The 12,355-nt window shown below is 38.5% G+C and overlaps 1 protein-coding gene across 1 annotated transcript in view; it reads right to left on the minus strand.

Annotated features, from left to right (window-relative positions):
• The window catches only part of LOC100371363 (uncharacterized), a 181,857-nt gene that overhangs the window by 150,415 nt on the left and 19,087 nt on the right, over window positions 1-12,355 (minus strand). The window contains exons 2-8 of the mRNA XM_085494385.1: window positions 8,740-9,111; window positions 5,302-5,517; window positions 3,643-3,810; window positions 3,245-3,422; window positions 1,878-2,113; window positions 1,480-1,686; window positions 807-995 (exon numbers count right to left, since the gene is read on the minus strand). Coding sequence (XP_085350511.1) covers window positions 807-995; window positions 1,480-1,686; window positions 1,878-2,113; window positions 3,245-3,422; window positions 3,643-3,810; window positions 5,302-5,517; window positions 8,740-9,111 — 1,566 coding nt within the window. The remainder of the gene's footprint in view (window positions 1-806; window positions 996-1,479; window positions 1,687-1,877; window positions 2,114-3,244; window positions 3,423-3,642; window positions 3,811-5,301; window positions 5,518-8,739; window positions 9,112-12,355) is intronic.

Consider the following 12,355-nt stretch of genomic DNA (forward strand, 5'->3'; position numbering starts at 1 on the left):
ACATTCAACGCGTCAAAAGTCAGTGAAAATAAATTCCATACAAAACACCCAAAATGCCTTTTCAGCGAATATAAATTCCAGCTAAAAAATAAAGTATTTTACAGTAACACACTGTGTAACATTGTGTGTACACAACAGCGTATGTTTCATAATATGACGTCACTAAGCATTACGTCAAGTGATGAATTATTCATGAAACAAAATCTAAAAAAGCAACTGTCGTATTTAAAAAATACTGTAGTGCAATATGTTCAACAGCTTTGTTAAGGAAATACACTTCACAACAAATCACAGAAAAATAACGCTGCCGTGCTTCATGTTATCTTGAGATGATCCACTTAATGAACTGTACAGCAATCTCTCATTACGTCAGGTCTATTTTTAGTAAGGTCACGTGATCGAGACAAAAGATAAGTGCACTACATCACAGTGTGTCAAATACGACCTAGAAAGAATGTTCTAGAGTTGAACACTTCATGATGAACAAAACCGACACGCCATACGTTAACCATAGTAAGTCTGTGGTCTGAGCAAAACTCTTTTTAAACTTTTCACCACCACACTTTCTCGCCCAAATTTGTCTACACTTTTTTCTTATATTCTTAAATATTTCTGGAAATACAATCTAATTTTGGGGCCAACATACAAAATCTGAATAAATTTTCAGTTTTTAGTCATCAAATTTGGCTGTTTTGGTCCCAGTCTTCTGAACCAGTCTATAAACGGGACTATTTTGTTAATTTGTGATGAAAAGAGAGAACTGGCGGTGCAAAGGTTAAGACAACGTAAAGACAATTAAAACTCACCAAATTCGCATATATAGTTGTATGTTTCTGAGCATCTTGCGTCACTCCAAGCAAAGTCCCATTCCCAGTCGAGCTTCACACAATCATCGTTTCCTGCATTGTCAGGCTGACCCTCAGCCCAGTTTTGATAAACGAGGGCGCTGTTGTCGTACCAAATATGGTTACCCTCATTTTCCGCATCTGATAAACCTGCGCACAAGAAAGATATCACCTATCAGAAACTGCACAACAACATTCGGACTAAGATAGGGATAATTCACTAGATAATTCACTGATGCGCGGGAAAAAAATATTCAGTCATATTTGATGTATTGGTCAATAAAATCAATCAATTTGCGGTGCATGAAACTATAAGAAATAAATTTATATTAAATTGTTGTTAAAACTATTGCATTCTTTTCTGCCAGATTTTCAGCAAAATTAAATTGTTATAGTAGCGAGTTTGTGAATTTTTATCTCAATAATCGGTGTAAAATTCATTAAATTTTAAAACTTTTTAAACAAATCTGGTAATGCATGCCCTGCATGCATTGAGTATACAGACAAAATATGCAATTATATTAATGAAACCTTAAGATCAGATTTCAATAAAAAAAAATAATTGGGGCTATTTTGGCGAGGCGAGGCGAGTTGATGCCATCATTGATGGTTCGTGCGTACTAATTAAACTTACCGATCCAGAAACTCTCCGTCTGAAAACCATTGTTAGTCACGTACCAATGCAATAGATATTGAATATACTCATTGTGTATCAACACAGGCTCTGCACCGCCCTCTAGGCATTTCAAAGTCGCACGGGGAGACGTAATTGGACCTTCGGCAATCGTATAACACGTGTCTCCTAGCCTCAGCATATTGTCGCCAGGGCATACCGTCTCAGCTGCGGGGTATAATAGAATAAAACAATTATCAAATTCAACTATATAAAATGGCATAATTGCCTTTCTATAAGTATCAAATCCAGTAAATGTTATTAACTAATGAAATCGACTAAGAACGTGAATATAATATCCCATGGGGGCGCTTTTCAGTAGATTTATATTTACTGTAGTCTGAGGGCGCTGTACTTACATGTCGGCGATTTTTCGCAAATAAAACCGTGCAGTTCGTTGCATTCCACAGGCTGCCACTCGCCGGGGGTGGCCGTGTCGAGAACGCATTTGACACCACTCAGATCAGCACCATTTTGCATCTGTGTAAAGTCGTACGTTGTTCCATCAAACCAAGTCAGTTCATCTGTCGGGGACGTTGGCAACAAATTCTGACTGAGACCAATCCATAAAGCATCACTCTCCCCTGCTGTTAAGCTATAGACGTGCAGAAAACATTTCCAGAATAAGAAAAAAAATGTGTATCGGTGTGAGTTATTACATTAACGACAACTGAATTTCCCGTTGATTGAATGTTTTACAGAAAGATTAAGGCATACAAGAGTATGCTATCAATTGCGAAAGCATTAAATATCTGCTGCATTAAATACCTTTTATAATACATCAACAATTTATAAAATAAAAATATGCAAGTATTATATGTATGTAATATGCAATGAAGATCTCGCGAGAAGGAAACTCTCGCGCTTGTGAGCGTTCGAGAGGCATCCCGTTCCTTGCGCATAATGCGCATTTTCTAACCAATGACAACACAGAACGCAGTGGGCGCTTGAAAGAGTTCAAATTTGTCACATTCAAACACAAAAAGTAAATATAATAATAACAAACGCTATCAAAATGGTCTTAGATGAACATTAACCGGTTCTTTCACCGACTCACTAATTTACATAAGGATTTCTAGAAATTGAGATTCGCCTTGTCATTTTTTGATTTGTTTTCACAATTTGCGCGAGAACTTCTTCGCATATCACACTGCTAGCATCCAAACATCCTATAAATCATTGGTATTATTCGTAAAGGTCCTCAAGCGGTGCCGTGGTTTGTAAGAAATCCTCTCTGTCTGTACTGAATGCATTTTGGATTTGTCTATTGTTTTCAAAGACGTTAAAATACTGAAAGGTTTGCATTTCGTATTTATTTTTTGTACCTTTGGCTACACTATCTAGCGTTCCTTGGGGAATTCCCATTGAAGGAGTGTTATTAAATCAAACTTGACAATGCCAATTTATCTTGTATGCAAATGGCCGCTGAGATCTCGTTGAGAGCGAGACGTTCGCGAGACTGGTTTTTGCCTTCTCCCAGTTCTCTTCCGTCATCGGGTCCACTGTTACAAATACCACCCTAACATAGCTCAGGGAACAGTGGACGCGATGGCGGGAAAGAATTAAGCACAATAATGTCCGTGAATCTCCCAGCGTAATCGCGCGACCATTTGCGTATAAGGTACGTTCAATACACACAACGTAATTGGATGGTTTGTCCATTTTAATGAGTGAAAGGTGAAAGCCATGGATTTAAATCAACCCGAGAAGCCAGCAATATACATACACGTCGTCCACAAACTGTTGGTCTGTTTGGGACTCTATAGACGCCAGTTCACCGCCTGTTGCCTGGCAACGCAGATAGGCGTCAATGAGATTCAATTGTTCTTGTGAGCGGTAATAGCAAGTGACACCGTCTGGGCCAATCGTCCAACCACTTGGACAGGTCGTCGGTGGAGAGAGGGCTGAAAAATTAAAGGTAAAGATGACTATGGCTAGAAATGGGAGAGCGCAATTTTAGAAGAATACTGTCGTTTTTAGTTTAGGTTATTGTATACCCATACTCCGGAGTCAGTACGTATCACTGGACAAACATGCACCAGAAAAGCCAATGTTCTCTAACAGTGTTTTTCATTAAAAAAAACAAAAACTGTTATTTTACAATAATCACAATATTTCTCTTACAGTATTTGCATAAATAATTCTTCTGCTGGCTGCAATCCTGGTCTGCAAACTGGTAGGATTGTTCCAGTGTCATAGCAACGCAGTTATCCGTGTGACCTGTGAATTTTTCTTGAGACCAGGCTCCTGGGAGGGATGGTACCAGATCGCCATTTGACCACACGTACACGTCTGAAACGCGAAATTAATATCAGTTACAATGTTCACGAGCTCGCCATCCCGTATAAAGGTTGTTTGTCACTATGCTAAGCGCGTTCCAACGTTGTGTACACAAACAATTAACTTTACACACGCGCTAACACGCGCGGATTAGGAGGAGGCGCGTTAATTGACAAATAAATTGACAAACGCAGCCCACGTCAATAGGAAAGCCCCCACCCCCTTGCCGAATTTCTGGATCTGCCAGTGGCTACATACGTCGCATAAGACCCATCTCGAAATACAGCAACACGTTAACAAACGGGAAGTGATAAAACAAGAAATGGACGGTAGGAGGATTTCAACTGATTTCAAGTTTAATAAACATACACGTTTTTGTGTGACGCCCTTGTATAATGTCTTAAGGTGTACGTACAGATGGCATGTTTTTATGAAATATCCAATTTTTTCGGGTGTGTACGAATGAAAAACACAATTTCGATACATTTCAAAATTTCGAAAAGTAACGCGGATGCCTACAATACAGAATTGCCATGCTTTGTACAAAAGTGAAACTAGAGTGGTAAAATATCTGCATATTTGTGTTATCTGACACTGAATCGACGTTTATTAAACATTTGTTTTTTTCACGATACAACAATCCAAATGTCATGAAACCACGATACGCAACCTTATATTTGTGAAGCGGATTTTATTAAAAACTAGCTCAATTTGAGATGGCGGACTGACACATTTAGAGTGGCTAGTCAGCTTTTTTAACATTGTTCATACCAATGTTCCATTTGATATTTGTCTTGTTTGATTTTCAATGTCTTTGATACTGCTGTTTATTGTTTAGTTTTTCCTGAAGCGTCTTATAGGAATTTAATTTTAGTGTGAGACCATTCTTCACAAGCGAATACGAAGTCTTACACTACAATAGAAATGCCAGGCACATAAACGAACATATACTCATGAAATTCGAACTCACAACCCGGCAAATGCACCTTGCCACTGTACACAGACTCGCTTCCTGTTACGTACTGTCCACAGAAAAAAAAAAACAGCTTGAAATAGCGTGCAATGGATGCGTTATTCTCGGGGGCCGACATCTGGGCATTTTCACCGCATGACAACAATCACGGTGAAAACAAAGGCCGAAAACTCTCAGAAAACGGAACTTTAATTTGGAATGGTTGTTGAGACTCCCCTGAACAGTGTAGCAAGATTACCCCTGCGTGTGTAACGCATATAAATTTGATTGTTCAGGATTATTGCAAAGTTGAATTTCTGTTGTTTTCTCGAATTTTCACCAGCTCTTCGCTCGGCGTTCCGCGTTCCTCAGCAGCGCGCACATAGCCCGTAGAAATACGTGGTACAGCGGGTGCGCGTCTTAGCAACGTGGGACGTCTTGTGACGTAGCTCCGCCCCCGAGGATTACAGTGACTCGATGGGCATGCGCAATTCAAATCGCTGACGTCACAAACAACGTTAGGAATTCTTTGTACACATATTAAGACCTACCTTCAACCTCTTGATCGTTCAGTCCTGTCCAATAGTCACCGTCAAGTGCATCATTTAAGTGCTCGCGGATGTCAATGAACTGTTGTTCGCTAAGAATGGAAGCCAGTTCCATTCCGATATCCTGGCAAGCGAGAACTGCCCCTTCCCATGTCTCTGGTCCGGGCAGTGGAACAAAACACTCTCCTTCCGACGTGATCTCACCTTCTGCACAACCCGCTGTGAATAACCAAAAATAGAGGGCGGTGTTAATGAAGACTGTTTATAGGAAACAGTTTGGTTGGTTGTCGACGTTCATTTCCAGCAAAAACAGGGAACATACGTTCGCACTGGGCAGCACAAATGTGGTGTACGAATGCCCATAAAACTCATAAAAGTCAGGTTATCGCAGCCGAATTGATTGATAATTGGCAGACACCCAGGCATGTCACCATATTGAAAACTGCATTAGACCACCGTCACCGTGTTGAGGGACGGTGATTAGACCCTTCGACCCAAATGGCTTTCGCGATACCTATGAGAGTGAGAGAGTGACGAGATTTGGTCTTTTTCTACAAATGGTGTTTTATTCTTCGCCGTATTCGCGTCCATTGGACCTACTTAACCATGGTAATTGGAAAAACAGACCCCGGGAGGGGGGCTACTTCCACATTAAGTGGGTAAGGGTGTGCAGCCCACCTCTCGTAAACCATACTCACTCAGCTTCTAAACATTTTTTTTAATTTATATACCCACTTCTAAACACAAGTGTTTTCAGCGAAAAAAAAAAAAACACCCAGCTCACAACTTTTGCAACCAGTGAGCGCATCCGGGCGATGCATTTTATCACAGTCCCTCTGTTACCGGTCTGGAAACGCTTAGTATTCTATTGTACTAACCCTCGTAACGGGCAAATAAATCGTTGACACCTTACGCCAAGTTATCCCGAAAATAAACTCCCATTGATGTAGTCGTGCATATCATTAACCCACTGGAAGTTACCATGATACTTAGCGATTTGGGTCATTGCGCATGCGTCATTACCAGCACACGGATCACAACATTACCATGTGGAAGACTTACGGCGATTTTGTCGAATTCGACGATGACAACATTGATTGGGATTTTGTTTTAAAAGACGTCATTGAGGAAGAAATGCATGAAGTGTATAAAGATAAACCATGTAGTTCAACCAGTGCCGAAAACATACCGGAGAAACCTTTTACGAGGCATGATTGCCACGCCCACACACCTGTCAAAACTCCACAACTGCTGTCTGAACGTAAACAAAATTTGTCTATGAAATTAAACTCTTTATTACATCCCAAACAGAATTAAACCACCCCATTAGTTTCAGAAGTAGTTTCTTTAATCACCAAATAAAAATGGAATTGGAGAATCACCCCATTCCCTTGTAATCGGAACAGAAACTTGCGTTACAATTATACGACTGAGAGAATGATGTGATGTGAATACAATGACGTGCAAAACCAAGACCCAAAATCATACATATTGTGACATTAAACAGTATTTCAATTGATTGTGTTGCCGATATACACAGTTGTTACAATTAATATGCCTGAAAAACAAAATAAGCAGAAAAAAAAAATTACCGAAGTAAAATGTGTACAACATCGTAACTGGGAGCGGCCATTTTGTTTTTAACGACGCCGTTTACTTCTTAAAAATAAATGTCATTTTTTGAACGAACAATCATCAAAATCGTATATTCAACATGACCATTGTGCTAAACGTATTTCAAATCTACCAAAAACACAAATGTTGTCATGTTGTCAAGAATGTACCGTTAATGAGAGGAACAGAAAAAAACGAGTCAGTTTACAAGTCACGGCACAGTCCCTCTATTACAAAAGGTGAACAAGACATGATTTCACACAAGAAAACGTCGAGCATCAACATATTGTATACAACGAAACTTACTCTCCTTAAAAAGAAAGACGTTACGAATCAACTATGGTAAAAAATATTTGTATACGGTATCGAATATGTTCTGGAAACGTTAAAAAATAGATCACAGCACTGAACGCGATGTATCTCGAAGCTATCAACAGTATAGTACCGCGCTTCGCGGAGAGCCTTTACAAGCGTTAGCCCACTAATCCCGCCGATTCACACGTAAAACAATAGGCGTTTCCAGACCGGTGATAGAGAGACTGTGATTTTATTCAGCCTGAGCCTTTTCCGGTATTTGGCTTTGAATATAAGAACCTGTGAAAAAGTAAATAAATGCTACACACTTCTAAACCAAACCATTGATAAATAACCACCCACTTCTAAACAAAATAACGTGAAATGACACCCCAGTCGGGCGGCACATACCCGTATTGCACTTCTATGCAAGTAGCCCCCCCCCCGGACAACAGACACGACGACTGGAGAGAATGGAACAATATTTGAGGAGAAAACCAAGTATCGTTCCCGCGAGATCTCGGCGGCCATTTGCATTTTGTGGAACAATTTCTTGACCTTAAAATTCCTCACCGAGACAATATCTTGAGCATCATTGTGACGTCGGGAGTATTATATCACGTTAAATATTTATTGTTCTGATTATGCACTAATTGCGTGAATTTGAGATTCGTTTAAATTCGCCCGTGTTTCAAATCCACCTGCGTATTTGTCCAAAAAGCGTTAAAAGATGAAATTCATTATCATATACAAAACCGAAAGTTGAAAATTCCCGAATGATTTCACATATTAGTCTTATGACCACAGCACAGTTGTATGAATAATATTATAACATAACCAAAGTGCGCCATCTGATTCTAAATGACGTGATAGATGTTTACGTTTTTTCGCTGCTGCGTCATTAATAATACAAAAAAAAACGAACATTAGTATGGTGACCATAAAAAGCGTCTTACTATAGTTAAGATAATGGTGATCAGATAAAATGCAATTCACATTTTAGGAAGAAAATAAGTAAAAAAAAACTAAAAACAATCTGGAACCTCAACATTTAGTTTGTACCTACAGAATTCACCTTTTGCCACAAAAACTTGAACTTTGAACTCGGGTTGTACATTACGCCGGGTGTCACAAACATATAATATCCACTAAATACTGATAAAAACTGATTATTTTTTTCAAATTAAGGAAAATTTTCTTAAAACGTCGACACATCATATATTACCATACGAGAACCAGACTATAACTAGGTAGTAACCTTTCGGACGACGCCATGCTTTTCCCCACCAAAATGTTGAACATTTTGTTCATTTTTGTGTATTTTCTATGTTGTTTTCATTTTTTTTTTTTCGATAAGTTAAGACCAAATGAAAACCATTTTCTAATGGCTGCTGGTCATGAACAAATTTTAGATATAAAGGAAATTCGTATTAGCTTTACTTTGGGAAAGGTGGGAAAAGTTTACCTTGGCGTCCAACGGGTTAAATGAAGTAGTTGTTTCTCTTGGCTACAAAGAATGGTATTTAAACTTACGTTCAGCACATCCAGTGTGTCCTTCGCCAAGTTGACCGTCCCCGACTAGACCATCTGGACAGAGACAGGCAAAGCCGTCTTCTAGATCTTCACAAACGGTGTTCTCAACGCAGATTAGCTCAGCGTACGAACACGAATTCATCTCCTCGGTGCCTTCATCTGTTTGTCTCCGTTTGACCGACTGGTCTGCTTCATTGGCAGCGTCGTTACGTTTGTTTTTATGATGAGCTGTTTCAGCGTTGTTACGTTTGTTTCGTACATGCGCCGTCATCTGCGTTTGCTTCTTCTTTCCGTGCAAGGTTCCTTCATTGTCCCCCGTCGCCTTGGAACGTTTATTGCGGGCATGTTCGCTGTTGCGTTTTCCTTTTTTACCTGCATAATTTAATAAAACGAAAATACAGAATGTTCGTAAATAAATAAATGAATAAGTATCGTTCCTTGATAATAATATACAATGACTGTTAATATCAAGAGCGTTTCTGCGATAAGCCATTCATGTTGCTATTAGTAGATATCCATGATGTACTAGTATTTATTGTTTTGTTTAACGTTCAAATTTAGTAACTCAAATTTCAAATACCAGTTAACCGAACTTTGAATTTCGGGAACATAAAACGTTAAACAAAACAACAAATTTTTGCCTGTAACTCGAAGTTAGGTAACTGTTCATTAAAATTCGAATTCTAATTGTGGACTTTCAACAAAAATCTATGTTACTCGTAACTCGAAATTGTGTTAACTGTTAATTGAACATCGAGTTACAATTCGGGCGTGGTTCCCAAAATATGGGCATGGTCATTTTTGTAACTCGATGTTTTCGTAACTCGATGTTTTCGTAACTCGATGTTTTCGTAACTCGATGTTCGTAACTCGATGTTTTCGTAACTCGATGTTTTCGTAACTCGATGTTTTCGTAACTCGATGTTTTCGTAACTCGATGTTCGTAACTCGAATAATTCAGCATCTCGCCCATTTATCGTGTTCGCAGTTGTTCATTTATGATCGCGCTTGCATTGCAAACACATTTTACTGCACCATGCTCGGAATCAACTAGTTCAGTAAGTTAGGTCTTATTGGTGTTTTCCTCGAGTAAAATTGGACAGAAACAATTTTTAATCCACCGTCTCGCATACGAATACACCTCTCACCTAATATGGCGCAGTGGGCATTTCATTGTTTTTATATAACATGTTTCGAATGTTTCTGTCGATGAAGTACGCCCTCATATGTTTTTGACTAGGTAGGGGCCACGGTTGGTCCTGGTCAGACACTCGATTCAACGCATTTGAATCACATTTCAGATGCGGGTTGTGATTTTTACTTTACACGGCAGAGTTTACTTTGTAAACAAATATTTAAACAAGAAGAAGAGAAACAAGTTATATAATGCATTTGAGTTATGAGGTTCATACTTGTACGAACAATTATTGCTATCATTACGTCCATGTAATCGTAATTTAGACGTATTGTATTATTTTCATCCACTTTCTGTAACTACTGTAAAACATGTCTTTTTAGCGAATTTAGCGAGAGAACTAATTCGCTAATTTAAGATATCGCTAATGACTATATTATAAATTCAAAAAGGCGGCCAAACGATGCCTTTTCTCCACACACACACACACTAAGTTGTAAACAACACAGACAATAATAATAAGTAATAATCTGAAGCGCTTCCTAATTACACTTGACAGTTTTTCCTTGTTTTTTATGGAGGTGATAACTGTGCATTTGTTTTGGCAGGCGACAGACAAATATTGTGAAAACAGGAAATCAACAAAGACAAGATAGATTCGCAAAAATCAACATTTCGCTATTACGTCATTTTACCACAATTCGCTAAAATAGTATGTCGCTTTTTCAACATGTTTTACAGTATACATACATGGAATCTGAAATATTCTTTTAGCAAATTTAGCTAAATTGTATTTTTGTAACTCATATTTAGTCAATACATGTAGCATATTCCTTTAATGAGTTGTGTGCCAATTGGTTCAATTTAAAAATGCGATGTTGAGTATTAAACCGATTAATTTTGAGTAGCCATTTTGACAGTGGCTTAGTCGGGGATAGATCGGATGTAACTGCGATGTATTATTGCGCGTGCGAGATCTCCGCTGAGGGCGTACATTTTAACCAAAGGTGGGGTTCACAAAGGCGCTGATTGTACGTTCAATTTGATCCTTACTCGTACACGTTTTAAGCTGAATAGATACGATATTTTAATAAAAATGTATACTTAAATGGCGGCAGTCGTCGTGCCGCGTCCTGTTCGATATGGGACTCATAGCGACGTATACAACGCGTGTAAAATACATTGTTTATTTACATGAAATTCGAACACGCGCTGCGCGACGAACACCGCCCTTTAACAAATTTGAGGATTCACGTGCAACATACCACATCGACGGTAACTTATTCAGAGGTTCCTATTGTTCCTGCTAAATGGGCTATATTGATGAGGTGCCGTGATTTTAACATTGTTGTTTGGCACTGTATGTTTAAGAATAGATCGGATTACGAATTATCCTGAACTGAAAATATTGTTGTTGTAGCACACGGTTGAATATTCGTTGGGGGGGGGGGGACAATGCAATTATGTTTTTGGTATTGGTTGTTTTTGGTATGGGTAATAACAATGGTGTTTTACATTTTCAACTCAACGTATACTGTAAATTTTCGCTATTTTTTCTGAAGGAATGATTCAGTGAAAATAAAATCCAATGAATATACCTTTTTTTTCTATATTTTACATAGAACTCATTAAAAATCAGTGAAAATAAATTCTTTTCAGCAAAAATTAATTCCAGCTAAAATAAAGTATTTTACAGTAATTTGCAGCAGACTATAAAGCCAACATTTTTAATTCGCGACAAATAAAAATCAAATGTTGCCAGTATTAAACAAGGATATTGAACAATGCGTGTTTTTGTTGATGTCACGTCTGTGGGTTTCAGTTGTTCCCATGAATACATAAGAAATCAACCGTCGCCTCTTTCAATGTAACAACTGACTAAAATATGGACGAACACGGTCGGTACTCCCGCCATTTCGTGATAGCTTTAATAGTCTTCACAATATGTGTGCGGAAAAATATCAATATTGTATATATATAGTCGAATAGCACCAATACGGTGAACATCAACTTTAAAGCGGGGGAGTCGTTACCTGCGCATGCTTCAGACGGCCATAGCATGTCATTGTTTACAAACAAGCGTCTAACCATGAGCCTTTGCGTTTTTAGCGTGTGTTGTTATCGTCGCTTGGGACTCGATTCCCGCGCATGCGCAGGTGACGACCTTCCCGCTTTAAACGAGTCGTTCACAAAAGCTATTGACGTAATCGTACATTTACATACGGAAAGATTTACTACCAGATATGATGTATGACACATTTCAACATTTTCTCATTAAAAAATAACGATATACATTGAGTTACATATTAACACTACTCCAAACTATTATAATTTTAACCGCGAGGTCAATGCCCATAAGAACATTACTTTATTTGTCAGGGGCTATATACTGTCTGTACTGGAGATTGACTGTGATTTATAATACGATTTTTTTGTTGTTAGAAATTGGAATTTCCCAATGAATAGTTTTTTCTCATATAT

Source organism: Saccoglossus kowalevskii, chromosome 20 (assembly GCF_978046115.1).
Source record: "Saccoglossus kowalevskii chromosome 20, keSacKowa6.1, whole genome shotgun sequence".
Classification (NCBI taxonomy): domain Eukaryota; kingdom Metazoa; phylum Hemichordata; class Enteropneusta; family Harrimaniidae; genus Saccoglossus; species Saccoglossus kowalevskii.